Raw genomic sequence first — 23,600 nt, forward strand, 5'->3', positions numbered from 1 at the left:
GAAGACAACTTCTGCAATATGAATACTGGTTCTTCAGATAAAAATGGTAATCATATTTTAGACAAAATAGACAAGCATCTGACATGTGCCATATTTTTTTAAATTCCAAAGATTAAGAAAGAATCCCTCAAGCATCCAGCACAGAGCGGGGAAAAAAGAGACTCATCCACAAAAAAATCAAATCAGATCGCATCAGACTTCACTACAACATTGATGTAATGTCTAGAGAGGTTTCAGGAAGAATATTATGATAACAGAAATCTATACTTCATACGAGAAGCAACAGAAAGAAACTGCGGTCTGTGTAACAGCATGGTAGATAGAAAACCCATATACCCTTCCTGAAAAATATTACTCAAAGATGTATTCATGCCACAGAGAGACAAATCAAGACACAACTCCTGAAAGATATGTCAATACAAATTGAAGCCATATGAATCTGAATCTTAAAATCATAGTTATTGTAATATAAGCTTCAAAATAAAATCAGTATTTCAAATGACAACAGAAAAAGAATATCCACAATGTAAAGAAAAAAGTCAAATAAAAACTGAAATTATAACAATTCAAAATCAGAGGTGATAAGGGATGGGCAGTAAATAAAAGTGCTAATTTCCATAGCTAACAATAGATATTACATTTTAATACTGGTACTTAGAGAAGTAGGAGCCTAACATTTTAAACTGAAAATGCAATTACAGAATAATCTTATTAAAATGCTGTATTATGTAGCTGAAAAATATAGGATTTGGCTAAAGCTGAAATCAAAGACCAATTTATGGGCTTAAATACATTTGATAGCAAATAAAAAAGAGTAAAATAAGTATGCAAATCAAGAAGTTAGAAAAAGAATTGCAAAACAAACACAAAAGAAGGATGGTATTAATAAAAATAAAAGCAGAAGGAAATAAATTAGAATTAGAAATAAATTAGGTAGATAGAAGCAAAGCTAATAAAAATCCAAGTGCTGGTTCTTTGGGTTAAAATAAACAACAGGATGTTTCACTGAAAATTTAATTTGTGTTTTTGCTATATGTTCTTTGGCAAAGGAAATGTCTGGAAAAGTTGTTTATCTCTGGGAAGGGGTGGTAATCTTTAAAGGGGAAGCAAATGGACCCCTAGAGGCTACCAAGGTGTCTGCTTTAAAGAAGATGAACAGTGGTTATGGCAAATAGTACTGCTTGCCCACCCTCTACCTTTTCCCTTGCAGTACTGTCCTGTTTCTGTTTAGAGGGCACTGTGCCAAGTAGTGTTCCCCTTAGTCAGAGATTGGTGTAGAGGTGGGCATGTGACCTATGTTCTTTCCACAGAGACATAAGGAGTAGTCTGTTGGATCTTTCTTTGGGGAAATTTTTTTCCTAATAAAAGAGCAGATGAAAGAAAGAGACAGAGAGAGAGAGAGAGGAAAGAAAGAGAAGGAAAGAGAAAGAAGAAAGAAAGAAAGAAAGAAAGAAAGAAAGAAAGAAAGAAAGAAAGAAAGAAAGAAAGAAAGAAAGAAAGAAAGAAAGAAAGAAAGAAAGAAAGAAAGAAAGAAAGAAAGAAAGAAAGAAAGAAAGGAAAGAAAAAGGAAGGAAAGAAAAAGGAAGGAAGGAAGGAAGGGAGGGAGGGAGGAAGAAAGGGAGGGAGGAAGGAAAGAAAGAGAGAGAGAGAAAGGAAAGAAAGAGAGAGAGAGAGAAAGGAAAGAGAGAGAGAGAGGAAAGAAAGAGAGAGAGAGGAAGGAAGGAAGGAAGGAAGGAAGGAAGGAAGGAAGGAAGGAAGGAAGGAAGGAAGGAAGGAAGGGAGAAAGAAAGGAAAGGAAAGGAAAGAAAGGAGATAAATAGCAAAATGGATAGGACCACTTAGGGGTAGGGTTCTAAAAGAAACCTCTTCTGATTCTTAGGGGTATGGATATCAGAGAAGAAAAAGCCAACAAAGGTTTTGGATCCATGGGAGGAAAATGACCAAGTGTCTCCTGACAATGTGTTTCTGCATCCTGGGAGTGGCTCCAAATGGGAGTGAAAAGACTGTTCATAGAAAGTTGCAACCTGGGAACCCAGTGAGGAGTTCGAGGATGCTGGGAAGTGTTCCTAGGGACCTCCATCAGTGGAGGTAACCAGTCAGACCAGAGTCAACAGCACCACCAAGAAGCAACAGGCAGCAAGGGCTGCAGAACACAGGCTCTCCCAGCTGGGTGAGAGAGACTATTTTGGAAGAGGGTGACACTTCAAGAGGAAGATGCTGACCCTAGTAAATCTGGCAGGTAGAGTGCTTGATCCAGGTTTGATTTAACTTGGAAAAGTAAGAAATTTGACCATTTTTTACATGTTGAATTTAAGATGTTAATATTGGTTACATCAGTAAAGAAGTAAACTGGATAATTTAGTCAAGGAGAAAAGTGGGGAAATATATCTGTAATGAGAAAGAGCATATAACAAAAGACACAGAAATTTTTTAAAAACCATAGTTAAACATATGCTGATAAATTTGAAAATCTAAAGCAAACGTACCATTCTCTGGTAAACATAAGTTCTAAAATCCACACAAGAAGTAGAAATCTAAAGTGATCAAAAAGCATGGAAGAAACCAAAAAGATAACTTGTAAAGAGGGTGGGATGGGGGACACAAAATCCTGGATGGTTTCACAGACTCATCATTTGATTTTCAAAGAGCAGCTAATCTGTATATTCTATAAACTGTTTCAGAGTACCTAAAAAGATGAAAAGTTTTCTGACTCATGTTGTAAAATTAGAATAACTCTGACAACTAAACCTGATTGAAGATGGCATAATCAGAGTAAAATATAAACTATTATTACATGTATTTACCAAAAACCCCCCTAAATTATTAAATTGATTAAAAGAATAATGCAGCATGACAAAGAAAGGTTTACTTTAGGAATGCTACTATGGTTTAATGTAAATGTGAATTCCAGATCCATTTATCCAACTGTCTAGTCCACCTCTCCATCTGGATATCCTAAACTAAGGAATAAGTTAAGCATACCTAAACTAACTGTTGATTATCTTCTCTAAAACTTGCTCCTCTGCATCCTTCCTTAAGTTAATAAGTAGTAATTTATTCCTTCTAGTTGCTCAGATCAAAAACTTTGGCTCCATCCTTGATGACGCATTCTTTTTCACACTACACATACAATCCATCAATAGATCTACTTTGTCAGCTCTGTTGTAAAAGAAGTATGCAGAATCCGAGTAGTTTTCATTGTCTAGTCTCCAAGTCAACACCTTCCACTCAGCAGCCAGGGTGATCCTTTTAAAATGTAAGTCAGAGCATATCCTTCTTCTTTAAAAAAAAAAAACAAAAAAACAAAAAAACTCTCCAGTAGTCCAGAAATAAATCCACATTACTATGATCAACTGATTTTCAACAAGGATGCCAAGACCATTTAATGGAGAAATAATAGTCTTTTCAATAAATGGTCCTAGGTCAACTGGATAGTTTCATACAAAAGACCCTTACCTCACATCATATACAAAAATCAACTGAAAAAGCAGAAAGTCCTAAATGTAAAAGCTAAAACTATAAAATTCTTTAAAGGAAATACAGTTTTAAGTCTTCATGACCTTGGATTAGACAATGGTTTCTTAACTATGACACCAAAAGCACAAGCAACAAAAAGAACAAAACCCAAACAGATAAATTGGATTCACTAAATTAAAAGCTTGGACACCATTAGGAAAGTACAAAGACAACCCACAGGATGAGAGAAAATATTTGCAAATCATATATCTGTCAAGGGTCTAGTATCCGGAATATATAAAGAACACTTAAAATTCAGTAGCAAAAAGATAAACAACCCAGTTAAAAATTGGACAAAGGATTTGAATAGGTATTTCTCCAAAGAAGATATACAAATAAGCCAGACACAAAATGCCACATATTTTGTGGTCTCTTTTCCCTTAGTTTTATTGGGATATAATTGTCATATAACATAATATAAATTTAAGGTATACAATATAATAATTTGATATATGTATATATTGCAAGATGATTAATTGCGATAAGTTTAGTTAATATCCATCATGTCACATAGTTAACAATTTTTTTCTTATTGATGAGAACTTTTAAGAGCTGCTCTCTTCAGCAACTTTCAAATATACAACACAGTATTGTTAACTACAGCCACCATGCTGTATGTTACAACCCCAGAACTAATTTATCTTATAACTGAAGTTTATATCTTTGACCACTTTCCCCCATTTCCCCTACCTCACACCCCTATGGTTCCACTTATATGAAAAGTCCATTATAGCCAAAGATACAGAAAGTAGATTTCTGGTTGGCAGGGGCTGGGGGGCAGGGGGAAATGAGAGTTCTTTCTGGAGTGAAAATGCCCTGAAATTAGATAGTAGTTATGGCTGCACATCTTGGCGTACATACCAAACCATTTAATTGTACACTATAAAGTGGTTAAAGCAGTAGGTCTTATGTTATGTGAAGTTCTTCTCAATAAAAACAAAACCCAAAATATTCTCTGGTAGCTTCTCAACTGACTCAAAGTATAAGCCAAAGTCCTCACAAATGTCTTGTGAGGGCACTTCCCTCAAAAATGCTCCACTTTCCCCTCACCCACTCTGTTCCAGCCATACTGGCCTCGCTGATGTGCTTCCAGCACCACCAGATTTACTCCTATATCAGGACCTTTGCACACGCTGTTCTCTCTGTCTGGAACCCTGTTCTCCCAGATATCTTATGACTTGCCCCTCACTGCCTGCACATGTCCGCTAAACGTCACCTTATCTTTGAAGCTGTCCTTGACCACACCCCACCCTCCATGGCATATCCTACTCCCCTGACCCTACTTCATTTTTCTCCCTAGCACTTACCATTATCTGACATATTATACATTTATTCGCTTAATTGTTTTTTCATCCTGTGTCTCCCCTACTAGAATGCGAACTCTGAGAGCAGGAACTTTGTTTCATTCACTGATCTGTCCAGAAGACAGTGCCCAACACATGCTAGGTACTCAGTGAAGAGGTGTTAAATGAATGAATGCATTACAGAAAGAACACGAGGAAACTGATGACTGTAATTGGTCACACTAACAGAGCAAAGAAAAAACGTGATTATTGATATATATCCTAAAAAGACATTTGATTTTTCAGTGTGCGTATCTGGTTCAAACACCAAATAAATAAAAATAGAATATCTCTTCTATTAGAATAGAACATGATGATGAGGAATATCTGTCCTTCTAGCAGACATCATATCTTACAAACAGCAGTCCCATTAAAGCCAAGAAAAAGACAAAAATATCCACTATTATCACAATTTTAAAATATGACTCTAGGATGTTTAGTGAATGAGGCAATAATAATAACAGTAATAATAGTCAATTTATATTGGGTGCTCCTGTGGGCATTGTTCTAAGCCTTAAGTGCCTTATATGTGACTTATGTAATAAATGTAGATTACTTGAGAATAAACCTAAAATAAAATGGAAAGGATCCAGAGGAAGAAAATGACAAAGCTTTACTGAGGACCCAAGATATTTTTAATGGAGAGAAGTTCTATGCTCATGAATGGATAGGCTCAGTATTATAAAGACGTCAAATGTCCCCTAAATTAATTCTGGAGTTATTGAAATTCAAATAAAAACATCAATGGCATTCTGGGAACCTTACAAAAATTAATGAGTGAAAATAGAGACAATTGTGGAAAAGAAGGTAAGACTGCACATGAAATTATATTTTAAAGAAACAATATTCAAAACACTGGGATGCCAATTCCAGAACAGCCAGATCAATGGAACAAAATTTATAAACTTAGAAACAGTCTAAAGCCACACTGTCTAATATGGTAGCCACTGGCCACATGTGGTTCCTCTACATTTGAAATGGCTAGTGCCACATGTTGAAATGATAATGTTTTAGGGTATGTTGCATTAAATAAAATGTTTTATTAAAATTAATTTTTCATTTTAAAATATGACTAGTAGAAAATTTAAAATTACATATGTGGCTTATATCATATTTCTATTACATAGAACTGCAAAGTATATATAAAAAAGCAGTATGTTATTTTCTAAAGAAAATTTAGCATAGGCATTTTAAATGGGTTGGAAAAGATGCATTCATTAGATGTTGGAAGAATTACTGAATGACTATGGGAGCAGAAGAAAGAAAGGTTTGCTATCTCAGGCCATATGCTGAAATTCTGGGCAAACTGAAAAAGGAAGTAATAAAAGTACTAGGAGAAAATGTAGGTACATATTTGCAAAAATTCTTAGGATGGGAAAAGCATGCCAAGCTAAACTTAAAAGTGAAAAACATGGTCTTGTTAAATTTAACTACATTAAATATTAAAATTTTCAATATTATCAAATAACATAAAAAACAAAACTGAATATCACATGAAACACGGGGAGATTTCTACAACAAATGTGACAAAGAGCTGATATCCTTACTTTATACAGAGCTCTTAAAAATCAGTAAGAAAAACTGGAACAGGTGCCAATAACATGAACAGCCAATTTACAAAAGGAGAAACAGAAATGAGAATGATTCCTAGTGAAAAAGAAATTTAATCTTACTAGTAATCAAAGAAATGCAAATTAAAATAGCAATTGCCAAGGATCAAGAAAGAATAGTATACAATGTTGGCATTGAGTGCTCTCATATCCTGCTATGAAACGCTAAATTGGTATGATCTTTCTGGAGGACAATTTGGCAACATGCACAAAAGGTTCCAAAATGCACACATACTATTTCTAAGAATTTATCCTCAAATAATAATCAGATGTTCACACAAAACTACAAGCATGAATTTACTGCATTGTTGTTTGTAATCAGGAAAAATTGTCAACTATCTCCATGTTCAGTCATTACTGTACTGGAGCTTCGTTGAGCAATTATAGTACATCCATAGGGTAGAATTTTTTCAAGGGCTATTGGAAAAAAATAGGATACAACAGAATAACTCCTGTCCCATCCCAAATCCCTCAAAATGGCAAAGATTAAAAAAAAAATCTAACAGTTCTGGAAAACGATTAAGACGACCACTAATGGACAGAACATTTGCAGAACTACTGGAAGACAGGGAAGAAGAGAACAGATTGTAGGATAAAGAAGACTGGAGAAAAACAGACCCAAACACATCAGGCTGTGGCAAAGGTGGGGACAGTCCACGGGGTCAGCAGGCCCAGAGTTGCCAGGATATTATGAGTCACAGTGGTAGAGAATATCTGCTGGCCAGGGAAATATTCCACCTGGGTTGCTAAGTTAAAGACACCATGTCTACAGTAAGAGTGTGTATTTGTTTATACAAGTTCACTCATATGTATCAAAAAACAAAACAAAACTGTAAAGGCATATGCCTATAGATGTTAACAGTGACCTTTTAGTGGGTAGTTATGGCCAATTTTTAATTTCCTTTTTGTTCTTCTGTGTTTTCTAAGTTTTCTGCATTGAGTACATAACACTATTATGGCTACAAAACAATGATCAGTATTTTAAAACAAAGAGGCAAAAAATAAAAACAAAGAGAACTTGAAGTTTTTACGTAAGAAAGTAACTACAATCTTACTACTTTTCCTTTGAATTCTTGCAATAACCTTCTGGCTGGTTTCCCAGACTCCTGCCTGCTGGTCTCAATCTGCCCTCAAGATCGCTACCATCTCTCATCCCCAATTTAAAAACCTTCCGTGGCTCCCTACTGCTGATAGGTAAAGTCCTGGGGCCTTCACCACTCCTCCCCCAGCCATTCTCCCCTCCACTCCGAGCTGTCCTGCCCCAACTACCTGCCATTTCCTGAAGGTTCCACACACCTTTCAACTCCAGACCTTTGCCCAGGGAGTCCTGGCACCATCTGAGCTTGGCAGAGGGGCCTTGGAGGGAACCGCAGCCAGAATGACCAGAACAGCTCTGGAGACCCACACACGACAGGGCGCACTGCCTTCTCAGCCAAGTTCAGACAAGACTGAAAAACGTCTCCTGGAACACCTTGGTAGGAGCAGGGGTGGAGGGACACCCCTGAGTCTGAGATTTGAGATCTGGGAAAATCATAAGAATTAAATGCAGAATCCCAAGGCAAAAACTCCAGGAGACTGTGAGGAGCTCTGCTTAAGACACAGGTTGCTTGGTCCAGATACCCACCTCCTTACTGTTGGTAGGGGTGGGGTGGGTGGGGGATTCTGGCTGAGGCCTGTGGCCTCCTTCTCTCCACAAGGGGAGGCACAAACCTGGGTTCACACCTATACCTGCCACCTCTTGGTGGAACCTTGGCAAAGTGACATAACCCTTCCTTCCTGAGTCTGTTCCTGGAGACGGACCATGCTGGGTGAGAATGTCATCACCTGCACACAGCAGGTACCCCTAAATGGCAGTGGATGATGTCATAATTACATTTTCCTACCCAGCGGTCCTGGTGCACGGGCTGGTTCATGGGGCTGGAGTTGTGCTCTGGGTAACTGGCCCAGGGGCTGTGCAGGAGGCCCCAGGAAGTGTCCCCGGTGAGGGCTTTGAGGTGGATGGCTAGGACCCCCGAGACCTCCAGGATCTCCTTCTGGGCCCTCACTCACCCCTGTGTTCTGGGATCCACGCAGCCTGGGTGGAGATGTAGCTGTCTAATACCACAGCAGCGAGTGTAGCACTCACCAATGCCCTCCAAGAGCCCTGGGGCTGGCACAAAGACCCCAGCCAAGCACCTTGTCCTCTCAGAGCAGGGTCCGGGCAACTCTTTTCTTTAAGAGTTGGGGTATGTGAGGCGGGAGGGTACTTGGCTCCAACGACCTGTTGTGGAGTGTTAGGGAGGAAGCATTCCCCAGGCCCTGCAGTTTCCTGTCCCTGCATCTCCCGCAGCTCTGGAATGGGCCGTCTCTCCAAGGGCAGAGCTCTGAGCTGGACTAAGGCATTCAGCTTGGAGGCTGACCTTTTCTTCAGAAGGCTTAGCCACTGCAGCCACCCCAGGACAAGAAACACTGGATGTGCCCCAGATGTGTGCACATTGCCAACAGGATGGCAGGGGCGCTAGAAACTGCAGATCCTGACAGGGTGAGGGGTGGTTCTCACCTAGGTGGGGTCTTCCCGCTCTGCAGGGATGAGTGAGCAGAGCACTGGCTAGTGGGCTGCCCTTCCACCTGGGGGCACTCACATGAAGGTACAAGTGCTGCCTGAACCTCAGAGTCTGCCCCATGACAGAAGGCTGAAGGCCTGCAGGCCAATTCTTGACTTTGACCTCAAGGTTCTCCCATTGACCACCTGCAATGGACCAGGGCTTCGAGGGACAGCCTACTGCCAGCACTACCTTCCACCCTTCACCCACCCTCACCTGCTGAGTGAACAGGCAGCCAGATGACTTCATCCATCCCAGTGGTCTCCAAACTTCAGTCCCTCTTGTACCCACTTAGAGGCAATTTCACTGCATAAATGCACCACCTATGTGCTTGGTAGCTTAGTATTTTCCTTTAAACAGTCTCACTTTTTAAATGAAGGTTCTAAATAATAACATCAATTAAGTGCAGTTTTGATGGGCTAGTAATGTTTTTTCCCCTGGTATATAATAACAGAAATGCACAACTATTAAAACTGTACAGAAATCTTACATACAACCCTGGGAAATAATGGAGCCCTCTCCCCAGTGCCAAAGAGGCTGCCACAAATAGCGAGGCTGGGTGTGGGCAGGATGGATACGGAGCTGTCCCTGGTGGGTCTCTCCCGGAGCAGGAGGCAAGAGCACTTAGATGGAGAGGACGTTTCTCGCCTGGGGCGGAGAGCCAATCACCTAAAAGCATCAGCAAGTTTTCAAATAGAAGTTGAAGCACAGGATGGGGCACTGGGACCATTAGGATTAGAATCTGATTTGTCAGGAGTTTCCTCCTGTCTCCTAATGATGGAATATTTGCAGGTATGTGGGCGGCCAAGGTGATCCTGCAGCCTGGAGGGAAGCCAAGGACAGAGACCAGAGGTGGCTTGGTGCCCCCAGCATGCCTGGCCCTTTGCTCAGATAAAGTGGGCCTAGGAGCACAGTGGCTTCAGTTGAAAACTGCCCATTTTTTCCATTACAGGGGTTCTCAAACTTGGGCGTGCTGGGCCCCACCCCAGAGGGCCTGATTCAGGGGTCTAGGGTGGAGCCCTCAGATTTGCTGGGAACATGCTGACTCTGCTCATCCAGAACCAACTGTGAGAACCGCTCCAGAGGCTGGGATTACCTCATCCTGGTAAGGGAGGATGACAGCTCAGAATGAACATCCCAGGAAGCCAGCAACTCAGATACAAACCACAAGTGTGCATTCCCAATGCCCAACACTGACGCCACCGAGAAGCAACCACGTGGCAGGCCCCTGGTCACCGCTGGTTCCAGCGGCTGGCCCAGAACTTTCCATTGAGATCTCTAGAAGAATCCTCACCAACCATGTCATGTCCAAATTTGAAGACTCAGTTAAGAAACGACAGAATGGCCTGTGCTGAGTTCTGCAGGAGTTTCACTTCCTGATTTTGCTAGCTCCTCCCTTCTTTCTGATGCCCCAGTGATTCATGATAGGGACTGGGACATCCATGCCCCCCTCTAACCTGCTCTTACCATCCCAGCTGCAAGCAGACTACAGGCACAGAAGGGAAATCACTGCATTTATCCCTAAGAATCTGGCCTAATGGATAGAGACTGATTTACCAAAACCCTTACTGAACACACACATGCCAGACAGCATGCAGGGTGAGGGGACAGAGGGCCGGATGGCTCTTGTCACAGGACCCTCCAGCCCAGTCGCAGTGGGTGACCAGTGAAGAAGTAGGTTGGGTATTTCTCTGCACTGTGCAAGGAGCTGGTACAGGGAGAAGCCCGAGGGGAGAGGAATATAATGGTGGCTGCCCTGACCCAGCCAGGGGAGGAAGGGTGAGCCTGGGAGTGTTGGGGAGGATGTTCTACAGAGAGAAGCCAGTGTGGAGGTGTGGCTGGACCAAAGTGAGAAGTGCCTGGAGGAGAGACAGAGAAGCAGGCCTCCAGTGGCACGAAGGGTCTCTGGAGCGACACCAAGGAGCTCGTTCCTGCTCAGAGCAACAGGGAAAAAGCTGATGATTCTACAAGGTTGGCTCCTGGATTAGAAGCAAGCACAAGGTCCTCCACCCTCCACTGGGGGTGTGTCTCCCAGGCTATATGAGTGGTAACTTTGGAGGAGGCCCAGAGACCCCTCTGGTGGGGCAGATGGTGACTCAGCAGGGCCGAAGGGCTGGTGTTTGAAGAGGAAACTCTGCAGATGGTGCCCTTTCAGTCGTGGACAGATCAAAGGCCTCAGCTGGTCCCAGCACTTGAAGGAGTCCTCTGGTGTGGAAAGGTCAGCCCCAGAAGCACCGAGATCACTGAGGACCACCAACCGGGCAGGGAGTCCCCGAGCCTGCTTGGAGGGAGGAGAGGAAAGGGAGCGAAAGGCACCAAACTCCGCCATGGCTGGCTCCTGAATGGGGTCAGTCATGCGCTAAGGAACCAGATTCGAGATGACAATAAAAATAACAGCCACCCCTTCCTGGTGCGGATTATGAGTCAGGCACTTCTCTTAGCACTTTAAGTTTCTGAACACATGTAATCCTCATAACCACCCTAAGAGTTAGTTACCATTATTACCCTCATTTTTAAGAGAAAGAATCTGAGGCACAAAGAGGCCCAGTAATTCTCATGACGACAGCCCTGGGAGTGGTGGGATCAAGGTCAATGACCAGATCTCCCTAAACCTAAATTCCTTGAGCTAGGAAAGATCCTAGAGGTCAACTGACCCAACTCCCTTATCTTATACAAGGGGAAACCGAAGCCTAGAGAGACTAAGTGATTTGTCCAATGATACGTAGCTGGTTAGTTGCATCATGGACTCAAGAACCCAAAGAATAACTTAGTGAACACTGTTTAGTAGACCACACGCCTGCATCTGGGAGAAGGGGCCCAAATACCCCTGTTGGTGTCTGCTGGACCTCCCAGGCTCCCCTGCTCACTGCCTTCATCCCACCTCATTCCTGCCTCCATCCTGAGTGGATGTCACTCAGAGCACTCTGGCCTCTCACTTACTTACCCCAGTTCCAGTGACCTCTACCTGCACTTGGCTTTAGCTATTCACACACAGCCAGGGCCTGGCCCCTCAGTTCGTACATCCCTCGCCCAGCTCTGCCACAGCTTTTATCCTTCCAGCTCCCTCACTCCCACTGACTTAAGCTTCTCAGAGACTTCCAGGGCTCCACTTCCTCCAAGCCCACAGGCCACCTGCCTGCCCACTGCTCACCATTCCTGCCCCCACAGACCACCTTCTCAGCAGTGACCTCAATCTTCATCACCACCTCCACCTTTGTCTTCTACCTGGTGAAGCCCCTGGCACCATGCTCTCCACCTTCTCCATCCTGCTCCACAGTCACCTGGCCTGCTAAAAGCGGTCGTGCCACCATGTAGACCAGGCCACTCTGAGCACAAAGGGCTCCTACCACAAGAGGGGATCACTTCCACCCTGAATTTCTGAGCCAGTTGTGAGGAATGTCAGCATTGTCTGCGCACTGAAGTCACCTGGAGAACTGGGAAAGGTTCCAACGCCTGGGTCATCTAATGCAGCTGTTCTGGGGGTGGCCTGGGCATCAGGATTTATAAAGCTTCCCAGGTGATTCTAAAATGTGCCCTGTCCACACAGGGGAATACTACTCAGCTGTATAAAGAGACAAACTACCAATGCATGTTACGTGGATGAACCTCAAAAAAAAAGTGCAAAGTGAAAGAAAGCAGACACCAAAAAGCACATGTTATATGATTCTATTTATATGAAATTTCCAGAAGAGGCAGAATTATAGTGCAAGCAAATGAAACTAGGGCTGGGTGTGGGACTGCCTACAATGGGCACCAGGAACTTTTGGGGTGATGGGAGTGTTCTAAGGCTGGATTGTGGTGATGGCTGCACAATTGTATAAATTTAGTAAAAATAACTGGACTGTACACTAACAATGGATGAACTGTAAGGTATATAAAGTATATACCAATAAAGGTATTAAAAGTGGGGGGAAAAAGGAAAAAGAAAAAATCCAACTTACGGAACTTAAATTTTATTTTGCTCAAAAAAAATTCCCCCAGTGATTCTGATGAGTAGCCAGAGTTGAGAACCCAAGGAAGGAGGCCTGACACTCACCGACCCCGAGGCCACGTCCACTCCTCTCCGGCTCTCCACAGCACAGGGTCTGCACCCTCATAGACTGTGGCACACAGTAGGCCTCATGAGTATTTTCTGAGTAAATGCATATGCATTTCTAGGGTCTGTCCTATGTTCTAGCAGAGTCGAGAATGTCCATTTAATGAATACTAACTATGCAGAAGTCTTTCATTTATGTTTTCTCATCTAACTCTCCCATCTCCCAGTGCCTGTGAGGTAGGGATAAATATCCCGATTTTACACAAGGAAAACAGGATCTCACTGAGGTGAAGTGAATTGCCTGGGGTCACACAAACACTGCTTGGCAAAGCTGGGCTTAGAGATCAGCCCATATATGGTACCAAGTCCTTCCTTCTTCTCTCCTCTAAGTCTTTGACCCAGAGAGGGCAGGCCTGAAGCAAGCGCCACCTTTTCTGCCACTGGGATTCCCCACGGACCCTCATTTGTTCTGGCAGAAGCTCTAGGTTTGATCCATCTGCGCCAACAAGGTGAAGTGAATTGACAAAGCGGGACCTAGAGATCAGCACACCTGATCTAAGTCCCCAGCAGCCTCTGGGTCACCACGCACTAGCCTTGAATCTCAGTGGCTGAAAAGGTGGAGCAGCTGGTCACGAGGTGGGATGGCCCTCAGCTGTCAGCCCTCCAACCCTTTCAGTCCCAATGTAATAAATTGCACAGGGTTAAGGTTCATCCCCCAGCACCCTCCTCCAAATTCAGGATTGCTTTCATTTGACATTCCTTCCAGTGTACCAGTCGGGAACAGAAGTGCTTGACGCTGCTGATCGACCACTTTCATAAAAGGAATCCAGTTTCCTTTGCACTCAGAAAAAGCTGTTAGCCCCTGGCGAGTTTCCAGGGCCTGCACTCCAACGATGCAGTCCAGACATTGGGAGAGGGATGCCAAAGCCCTTGGGCACAGAGAGGAGTCAGCTGGGCTGACAGATTTAAATCGAGAGGGGTTCTTGCCAGCAATACCACCAAGCAACATCCTGTCCTCAGAAAAGAGGTTTCCCGCTGAGCTGCCCTGAAACCCAGCTGAAGGCCCTAACACAGCTGTGCAGGGATGGAGCTATGGTACCAAACTGCCAATAGCTGACCCCAGTGAGGACAATGTAATGGAGAAGACACTGAACAACAGTCCAGAGTGTCAGCTGGGTTCTTTACCAGTATGTGCCCCAGCGCAAGAAAGCACCCACCCTCTGTGAACCTCAGTTTTCTCATCTGTAAAATGGGAACCATAACCTCTCCCTCCAGGGCAACTGGCTGTGAGAGTGTTTGGAAATCCATAAAGCACTCAACCAAGTTGGGGCTGATCATTTATCCTCTTTAGACCAAGGATTTGGGGTTTTTCAAAACTTGGAGTCTACACACAGGTAGTTTCCATGTGACTACAGGAAGTTATAGATAGAAAGAACAACTGGGAGTGCAGACCCCAGGATTCAATCCCAGCTTTTCTGTGACCAATCATTTCATGACTTCAGAGGTGCTTTGAAATCCTGGACTGTGTCCCTTTTCCACTCTGGGCCTCAGTCTCCCCTTCTGTACAAAAAGGAGGTTGCGAGAGGTGTCTCTAAGGGCCCCTGAGGCTCTGTCAGCCAAAGACTATACTGGAGAAAGTCAGGTCCCCCCAAATAGCAGCAGAGCCTGTGTTAATGGGGCCATGGGACTGGCCCTCCCCACCCTCACCATTAACCTGTTTCACATTCATTTCAGAACATTTGCGGCTGCTCTATAAAGGGCAGGCTTCCAGCAAAAGCCTCTTCAGTGTTTGGCAGTGAGTCATGCCCACTGGAGGTCAAATTCCCTTTGTGCCTCTCCCTAGGGACTGCGAAACAGAGGTGGGAAGATGAGAACCAGTCTTGTTGGGGGGAAAAACTGGCCTTGTTTGGATGACCAGAGATAGTGGGGCCAAACACTTCTGCTTTTCAAACACCTATGAGAACATCCCTCTCTGTGCATAAACTTCACAAAGATCTTTGAAATTCATGTCTCATCTGATTTTGGCAAGAGTCCTGCAGGATAGGCATGGGAAGTGCTGTTGTCCTCATTTTACAGGGTACGAAACCACAACTCAGAGAAGTGAGGTGACTTCTCCAAGGCTGCACAGCCAAGGCATGCAGTGGCCTCTCTTTCCCTGGGGAGAGACAGGGCAGAGTCTCAGAAAGGGAAGCGCAGAGCTGGAGTGGAAACTAGGTCTGGTGATTCCCAGCCCTGCTCTGCCCCATCTCCCCCACCCCACACCCAGCATCCCCTACTGGTAGAAGGGCTGTGTCCTCTCTGATTCATATCACTGAGGTCTGCCTGGATACCTGCCTCACACACTTTCCCACAAGACTGCTCAGTTTTTTGTTTGTTTGTTTGTTTTTGTTTTTTCTATTGGGCTGCTAAGCAAACCTGGAATGTTGTATCTCTTTGGGAGGCTCTGAGTACCAAGAGCATACAGGGGAGAAGAAAGGAAAGTAGGAACTCTAAGGAGAATGGGAAGAAAAACAGAAACCATTCTGCAACTCAGCTGAGTGGGGAAAACTTTTTAGATTTGCTAATATCCTGTTAGTAAAGATGTGTGGAAATGGGAATTTTCAAATGCCACCGGAGGGACTAAAAATTGGAGGTCAATTTGTCTCAACATTTTAAATGATCCAGTAATTCCACTTCTAGAAATCTATTATGAAGATGCACACCTCCACGGGAAGGTATTGTCTGTGATATCAGAAAGCTGTAAACATTCAATAAATTACCATCTATCTGACAGAACACCACAGCCCACTAATAAGAATAAAGTCAATCAAGATCTCTAAGATCTGTTGTAAAGTGAAAAAAGCAATGTATCTAGTATGAAGACATTTGGGTTTAAACAAATACTGAAAAAGGCCTGACAGATGAATACTACGCAGAAAGTAGGACTAGATTTGGAAGAGAACGTGGATTTAGGGGGATTGGGTAAAGCAAGCCTGTTCTTTTTTTACTGTATATATTCTGGCTTTTTTTTTTTTTTGGTAAAACAACAACAACAAGAAAATCTCAGAACACCAAGTACTGATGTATATTGGTAAGTTATTAAAACAAACAAAACCCCCCAAAACCACCCAATCCACAGTGACTTTGGAATCTTCATTCCAAGTCAGCTCCTCCCAAAATTCCTCACAGAAGAAATGCTCTAGGCGGCACCTCATGGGTTTAGATGGTCACTATAGGTCAGCAGCAAGGACAACACACCTGCAGGGTGTGGGGTGGGGCAGGGAGGGGATAAATTTGGCTGAAAGACAAAATGAAAGGGGAGGTTCCACTCGTGAGCTGTACAGGTTGGAGGTCATCCCTGTCTCATGCACAAATTCCTCAACAGCTTAAAGGCCCCGGGACATGACAGTGCCCATCCTTGATTGAGCCGTCTTGCCCCTTGCCCGGAGGTGACAGCGCTAACAGGTGGGTGAGGGCATGCCTCTTGGTGGGGCGTACCTCGGAGAAGCGCTGCACGTCCTGAGTCAGCGTGCCCACTCGCTTCCACTGGTAGTGCTTCAGCAACTTCAGGATGGCTGGATTCACCGCGTTATCTGATGGGACTGTCCGAAAGAAATAAGGGTATTTCTTCTTATCAGCTAGAACAGGCGTGGTTGCAGCAAAGGAGAGCTGAAAAACACAAAAGAGGCAGCACTTTTCACTGGGGGAACCTCACAGCTGTGAGCCCAGGATCTTTCCTAAGGGAACAGAGGTCTTTAGTTCTCACTTGGGGTACGAACACACAGGTAAAATATTTTTTAAGCCTTCTTATTGCAAAAGCAACACATTATAATTTAAGAGGTTTTAAAAATGCAAAATAAAGAGAAAGGAGGAAAAAACAGACCAATAATTTATCCTTCCCCCAAAACAGTCATTAATATTGTCATCTATTTCCTTCTGATCCTTTCTCCTGCATGGCGATGTTTTAAAAAAAAGATTCTTGGGATCATTCTACATACACAATTTAACTATTTATTCCTTCACTTATTATCCTACAAGCATTTAACCATCCTGTTAAAACTTCCTGTAAATATTTTAACATGTAAATTTTTATTAGCTGCATAATATTCCAGCATATGAACATACCATAATTTATTGAATTATGTCTAATTTGGGTGCATTTAGGCTGTTTCTAATTTGTCATTATTGTTGTATTATTCTATAAGCATCTTTGTGTATAGTATTTTTTCCCTGTATTTCAGGCTATTTCTGTAGGCTAGAGTCTAGGATGTGAAATGTCCCAGTTAAAGGATATGAGCATTTAAAGACTTTATACTCATTTCCCCGACAAATCATGTCAATTTACACACCCGCTAGTCAGGAATAATTAGAGGGCCAATCTCACCAACATTCTTGTCAACAGAAGGAAAATAGAACATCTCTCTAACTTATTTATGATTTATCACCAAAAAACTGGAATCACGTTGCATTTGTTGGTTATACATGTTGAACCTTTTCCCATGTGGATGTTAACCAGTCATATGTCCTATTTTAGGAATTGCTTTTGTATGTCTCTTGTTTATTTTTTGAGTGGTATTCTAATGCTTTTCTCACAGAGTTTAACGAAGACTTTTATACATTTAGCATTTAAACTCAGGCTATTACAGTTGCTGCAAATATCCCAGTTTGTTTGCTTTTACATTTTGTGTGTGTATATTTTAATTTACACTCAGTAGTCAAATCTGTCCATCTTTCCCTTTATTATTTCTTCTTTTTCTTTTAAGTGCCAATAAGTTGCTAAACTGGATTTTAATTATCTGTCCTACAGAGCCCAGCTTAAATGTCATTCCTTCTATAACATTTCCTCTGATCTCTGCTCTTCTCTTCCGCTCAGCCTCATCCACGGAAGGCTGTTATCAAATTTTTTGATCTTTGCAGTATGATGGTGGAAAAATGGCATCTTGTAGTTCTGATTTGCATTTGAGGTTGAGTGAGGTTGAGTGTCTCTTCTTATGCTAAAGAGCAATTTGCAATTTCTTTCTGGAAACTCGTCACATCCTTTGCCTGTTTTCCAATTGGACTCTGAGTCTTTTTCTTGTTGGTTGGTAGAAGTGATCTTTTATAGTAAGGAGATTAGCCCTTTGTGATGTAAGTTGCTAATTTCCCCCCAGTTTGCACTTTTTCTTTTGATGTTTCTTATGGTGTCATTTGCCGTATAGAAGTGTTTTTTGTTTTTTTTTTACTGTGGCTGAAATTATCATTTGTTTCTTTTCTGTCTTCAGGTTTTATGTCATATTTAGAAAGGCCTTTCCCACTCTGACATTATAAAAGAATTCCTCCATGGTTCCTTCTAGTCTGTCTGTCATCTCCCCTCCCCTCCTTCCCCACTTCCCTCCACCCTTCTCTGCTTTCTTTCTTTTCTTCCTTCTTTTGTTTCATTTAAGTCTTCGATCCAGAGAGGGCAAGGCTGAAGCAAGATCCCTCTCTGCTGCCACAGGCTGTCTCCCCAACCCCTGCTGTCCCAGCAGCTCTAGATCCAATATATCCCAGAGTCTAACTCCAGCATCCAGGGAAATAACATCGTGGAACCCGTAGGCCCCAGCTGAAGTTTAATGCTCCTCCTGTCACCCAGTGACGCACTACCCCCCACCCGCAAGACTTCAGCAGAGCAGGGCAATGGAGATTTGCCCCTTTTCTTGAGCTGGCTCTGATGGTAGACAGCCACTACCTAGAATCCCTGGATCACCTGCATCCACTCAGCAGCCTCAATAGGTCCTGTTGTTAGAGCTGAACACACAACAAACCATCAGCTGTCACCCGGAGCTAGACAGCACTTATAGGAACCAATTTCTAAGATCTCCACAAAGACAGGATATCATTCCAAGACTGGATAGATCGACTATTAAAAAAAAAAATTCTGGGTAGAATAAAGGTCAATGGGAAGAACCTACAGAAAGGAAAATCCAGCTGGACACACTGAGGACACACACTCACATCCTAAACTGTCCAGCAAGGGGAGGCCTGCTGTTGGAAGTAGTGAGATCCCTGTTTCTGGAGGTGTGCAAACAGAGGCTGGATCATGATGATGCAGTAAGAGCACAGAGGGGCTGCAAGGTATCTGAGAACTCCCTGAAAACTGTATGAAAAAGCTTGGTGAGCATGTATGTGCATACAGACATGCACATTTTTCTGAAAAGAGTATCCATGGTTTCCATCAGATTCACAAAGAGAATCAACCAAATAAGGTCAGCACCCCTGCCTGAAGGTGGTACTTAGGTCCCATAGTGAGTGCAAGAAATGGAAGCTCTCTACAGTCTGCTCAAACTTAGTGTCTGTGATCCTTCTCTCGAGATTAAAACAATATTTCCACCTTCCTACGGTCATCAGTGTAAGAAGGAGCTTTTTGAAAAATCAAAGAGCAACTATTTCAGGACCAGGAATGGTATATGTACCATCGCATCCCCAAAAATGCTTATCTAATACAATTTGGAAAATATTGGTTTTCTGATGTGATTTCTGAATCACACTCTGGTTGATACTTTGCTGTTATTGTCCCATTAGTTCCAGGTCCACAATTAATTGTTGCTTGAACAACCTCATATGTTTGCCCTGTAGGTAATTACAGTGGTTACTGTTCAGCGCATAAATGGCCCATTGTGTTTACAATGGGCTTGGAGTACAATATATGCCCCGGGTCTAAATCATGTTGGGTGCAAAATATTAACTGGTGCTGACATTTTCTGCACCATTTGAGATAATGCACACTTTGATTAGATTGCTTTGCATCACTGTTCCTCTGGCTTAGGCTCCTAAAACTTTCTTCCATCGGCAAAGACCGCAGGTGCCCAGCAGCACTGCTGAACTGGAGGAACCCAAGAAATCATCTAGTTTTGGGGTTCTCTACTCTGGCTGCACATTAGAATCACATGCGGACAGTTTTAAAAATATTCATGATTTGGTCCCATGCTAAAACAAGCGAATCAGACTCTGTGGGCATACAGCCGAGGCATCAGTATTATTTAGAAGCTTCCCAAGCTGAGGGTTGAGAACCGCTGTTGAACTGAGGGTTCAGCACCCCTAGTCTCGAATATAACAGACTGAGGCCAAGAAATAGGGAGAAATTGAGATACCCATCACAGTCAGTAAGAGGCAGAAGCAGAATTCAAAGCCAGGTCTAAAGGACTCTAACACCAGTGCTCTTTCTCCCTCCGATGGCTGTCCCCTGCCTCCTGTGTGTTTGCCAGGGCTTCCTCCCCGAGCAGTCACCCAGCACCTGCAACACTAGGCCTGCTACCATTAGAGTCCTAACTCCAAGACCTAGTCTTTCTGGGCTCTCCTGCCTTATTTCACACAACCAAGTTCATTTCTAAACAGACTATGATTGAGGCTTCGAATTAATCCCTAACCAAGGATTTATTTCAGAGAGTACTTTTTAATTTATTTTATAGTTTTATCATTTCTAGGTTTATTGGATTGTTTTGAGAATTTGGAGTGTACAGTTTCTGCTCTTGGAATTTATTGAGAATTTTTTTTTTTGGCAGCCTATTATACAATCAATTTTTGTAAAAGTTTCATGGTGGCTGGAAAAACAGATGCAGTCTCTGGTTGTAAGCTATAAAATTATCAGACTTCTTATGTATAAGAGATACAATCTAACTAATCAATCATATTATTAACACATGTTTTGTATTTTTGTTTACTTCACCTATCAAAAACTGAGAGGTTTGTTAAATTTTTCCCTGTTGTCATGACAACATTTCCATATTCTTCAGCAGTTTTTGCTTTATATGCTTTGATTTTATGTTGTTTTGAGGATAAATGTTCATTACGTCTTTATTTTTCAGCAATGTATACCCTTTTCAAATGCAAATAGCAGGTAATTAGTAGATAATAATTGAGTGGGCTGAGGATTAAAGTATTTATCAAGGCAAAATAACCCTCTTCATCATTTTATTGCTGTTTGTTTCATATATCTTGCTCGATATTAATATTGAGTATCTTACTTAATATTAATATTGAAACCCTTTATTTTTTTATCACACTTGCCTGCCATGGCTGAGATCCATCTTTTATTTGTATTCTACTAAGATTATATTTAAGTATATTTCCTGAAACAAGTACATGGAGTGGATTTCAAAATACACACTTACTGCTGCAATAAATACTTGGTCTTGCATTTATCATTCTGTTGGAAGTCTTATTCTTTCTTTTAATGCTTCCTTTTTGTTTCCTTTTGTTCCCTTTGGTATTCAAACTACATATCCACTCTTCTCCATTCTGGATGTATTAATCTTGCTTCTTGTCTTAACCTGCTGGAATATCTTCTCATACTCTGAAGGAGGGTAAAGGGTTGAAAACTTGCTGAGAATGAACCTCTGCTGCCTTGACTCATGTAGAATTTATCTGGGTATAAAATTCTTGGGCTACCATTTTTCCCCTTTGAAATTACAAACTGATGCAGAAGAGAAATCTGGGGATAGTTTGATTGTTGTTCATTAGTAGGTATCTGATTTTCTCTGCTTGGATGTCTGAAGGATTTTTTTTTTCTTTATTCTTAGAATTCAAAAAATTTGCCAAGATCATTCTGGGTGTGGCAATCTTGATTTTATCTGGGACACAGGGAGTCCTTCAATCTACACACTCATCTTTCAACCAAAAAATATATGTATGTATAAATGTATTATTTATCATATAAATATAGTATACACAATACTATATTTATTATATTTATGCTATGTTAATATTCATATATATCCTTGCCTCTCCACTGAAATATCTGATTATCTACACGTTGTCTTTCATTTCCCAAATCCATAACTGTCCTATTTTTTCCATGATTTCATCTCTTGGTCCTTGTCCTCTGAGTTCTGGAAGACCATCTTATTGTGTTCTGTCTCTTTTACTACAGGGTATGTGCATATCCAGTTTCATTAACTTCTGATAAAATGGCTGCATCAGCCACAATCCCAGCAGTGGTGCACAAGGGTTCTTATTTCTTCACATACTGACCAACGTTTGGTATTATCTGACTTTCTACTTTTTGCTCAGCTTTTGGGGATAAGTTAGCACTTCAATATTAATAGACTCTGCAGCCCTTTGACCATAATATGATTGAGTAGCTGTACAGAAACATGTTAGCCATTCAAGTTCCTTGTTCAGGTTTGTTGATTTGCATTTCAACAGTCTCAGTTTGAGCTTTACTGTCCCAGACATATTTTTTATTGTTTTTGACTTCTTCCATTTCCTAGTAATTTTTTACGATCATATCCCTTTTCGCCACATCCTCTTATCTCATATTTCATGGAGACCATGTATTTTTCTGCATATGACGGAGGATGCCAAAAGTCTTTCTAAAATTTTCTTCTGTATCCTACAATAGCTCTTCTTCAGAGGTGAGCTCTTCCTCTGCTTCTTCTGGATATTGTGCATCTTTGATTATTTTTGCAGTATTTCTTCAAAGGCTGAATGTTAGATGATTTCAATGTACTCATCCTTAAAAGCAAGGCAGGTATTTTCTGAGGCAGCCCATCAAAAGACAATATATGGGTTGCATTTGGCCCTATCTGCTGTCTGTTTACATTATAATTTAGTATTTTTTCTCAGAAAACTGGAGAACAAGTATTTGAGCACAGATTTTTGGTGTCTAGTAGGCTCCCATCTTATGCTGTCTGTGTTAATGAGTGCATGATTTTCTGATACTCTGGTTAACACAGTACATTAAATTCCTGTCATGCATTGCTGCCAGAGATTTTCTTTTTTGCCCATGAAACTTACTTTAGAGGTTTCTGTTTCACTCCTTGTGCCCTCCTGTCCACTTTATATAGCTTTTTCTAGGAATTTATAGCTCTGTTTGAATTTAGAAAGATAAACGAGAATGAAGAGAAAAAGCATCTTGGTTGCCTCAAAGATCAACAACCATGAGGAGAGAGGCGCAGCTGCCCAATTTTCTGTAGAAGCCCTGGGTCCTGAACAGATTGTGGAGGAAAGAGGGGGTAATCTGTATTATTTTTCAGGACAATTGTCATTTTATGAGGCAAGGGCCCAAGTGCCAGGGGGCAAATTTGGGTAGGATTTTCTCAATCCTGTTCCATCCACTTTATAATCGATGAAGCTTCCAAACATCTAGAATGTCAGTGAGTCTCAGAGTCCCTTAGTTCTTCGAGGTAAAATTTACCATCCATTTTACAGCTGAAGAAACTGTGGCCCAGAAAGGTGATACAAGCTGTGCAAGTACTGGAAATATGGAATTGTCTTTTGACTTCACATCCAGTTCTGTTTCTTCAACCAGCTCTGACCCATCAGTCCCAGACGAGACAGGGTAATGATCCAGGGCTTGTTTATTCTTCAGACCCACTAGCCCAGGGAAGAGACAGCTTATTTCAAGGCTACTCAAACATAGCAAGTGTCCATGGTGGGCATGGTTGATCCTGGGAGATTCCGGGAAGACACACCCTTTAACCAGCAGCATGGGATGGGAAGAGAGCCATCAGCATCTCCCTCTGGGTGGGAAGCTCCGGCTGGCCATGAAATATCCTGTGAAAGTCTGGGTTCTGCA

At 42.2% G+C, this 23,600-nt stretch overlaps 1 protein-coding gene across 2 annotated transcripts in view; it reads right to left on the bottom strand.

The window, feature by feature from the left end:
* GABBR2 (gamma-aminobutyric acid type B receptor subunit 2) overlaps positions 1-23,600 on the bottom strand; it is a 353,289-nt gene that overhangs the window by 180,725 nt on the left and 148,964 nt on the right. For both annotated transcript variants that reach the window (XM_010977466.3, XM_031450080.2), the window contains exon 3: positions 16,565-16,735. In XM_010977466.3, the coding sequence (XP_010975768.1) occupies positions 16,565-16,735 (171 nt within the window). The remainder of the gene's footprint in view (positions 1-16,564; positions 16,736-23,600) is intronic.

The sequence above is a fragment of the Camelus dromedarius genome, chromosome 10 (assembly GCF_036321535.1).
Source record: "Camelus dromedarius isolate mCamDro1 chromosome 10, mCamDro1.pat, whole genome shotgun sequence".
Classification (NCBI taxonomy): Eukaryota; Metazoa; Chordata; class Mammalia; order Artiodactyla; family Camelidae; genus Camelus; species Camelus dromedarius.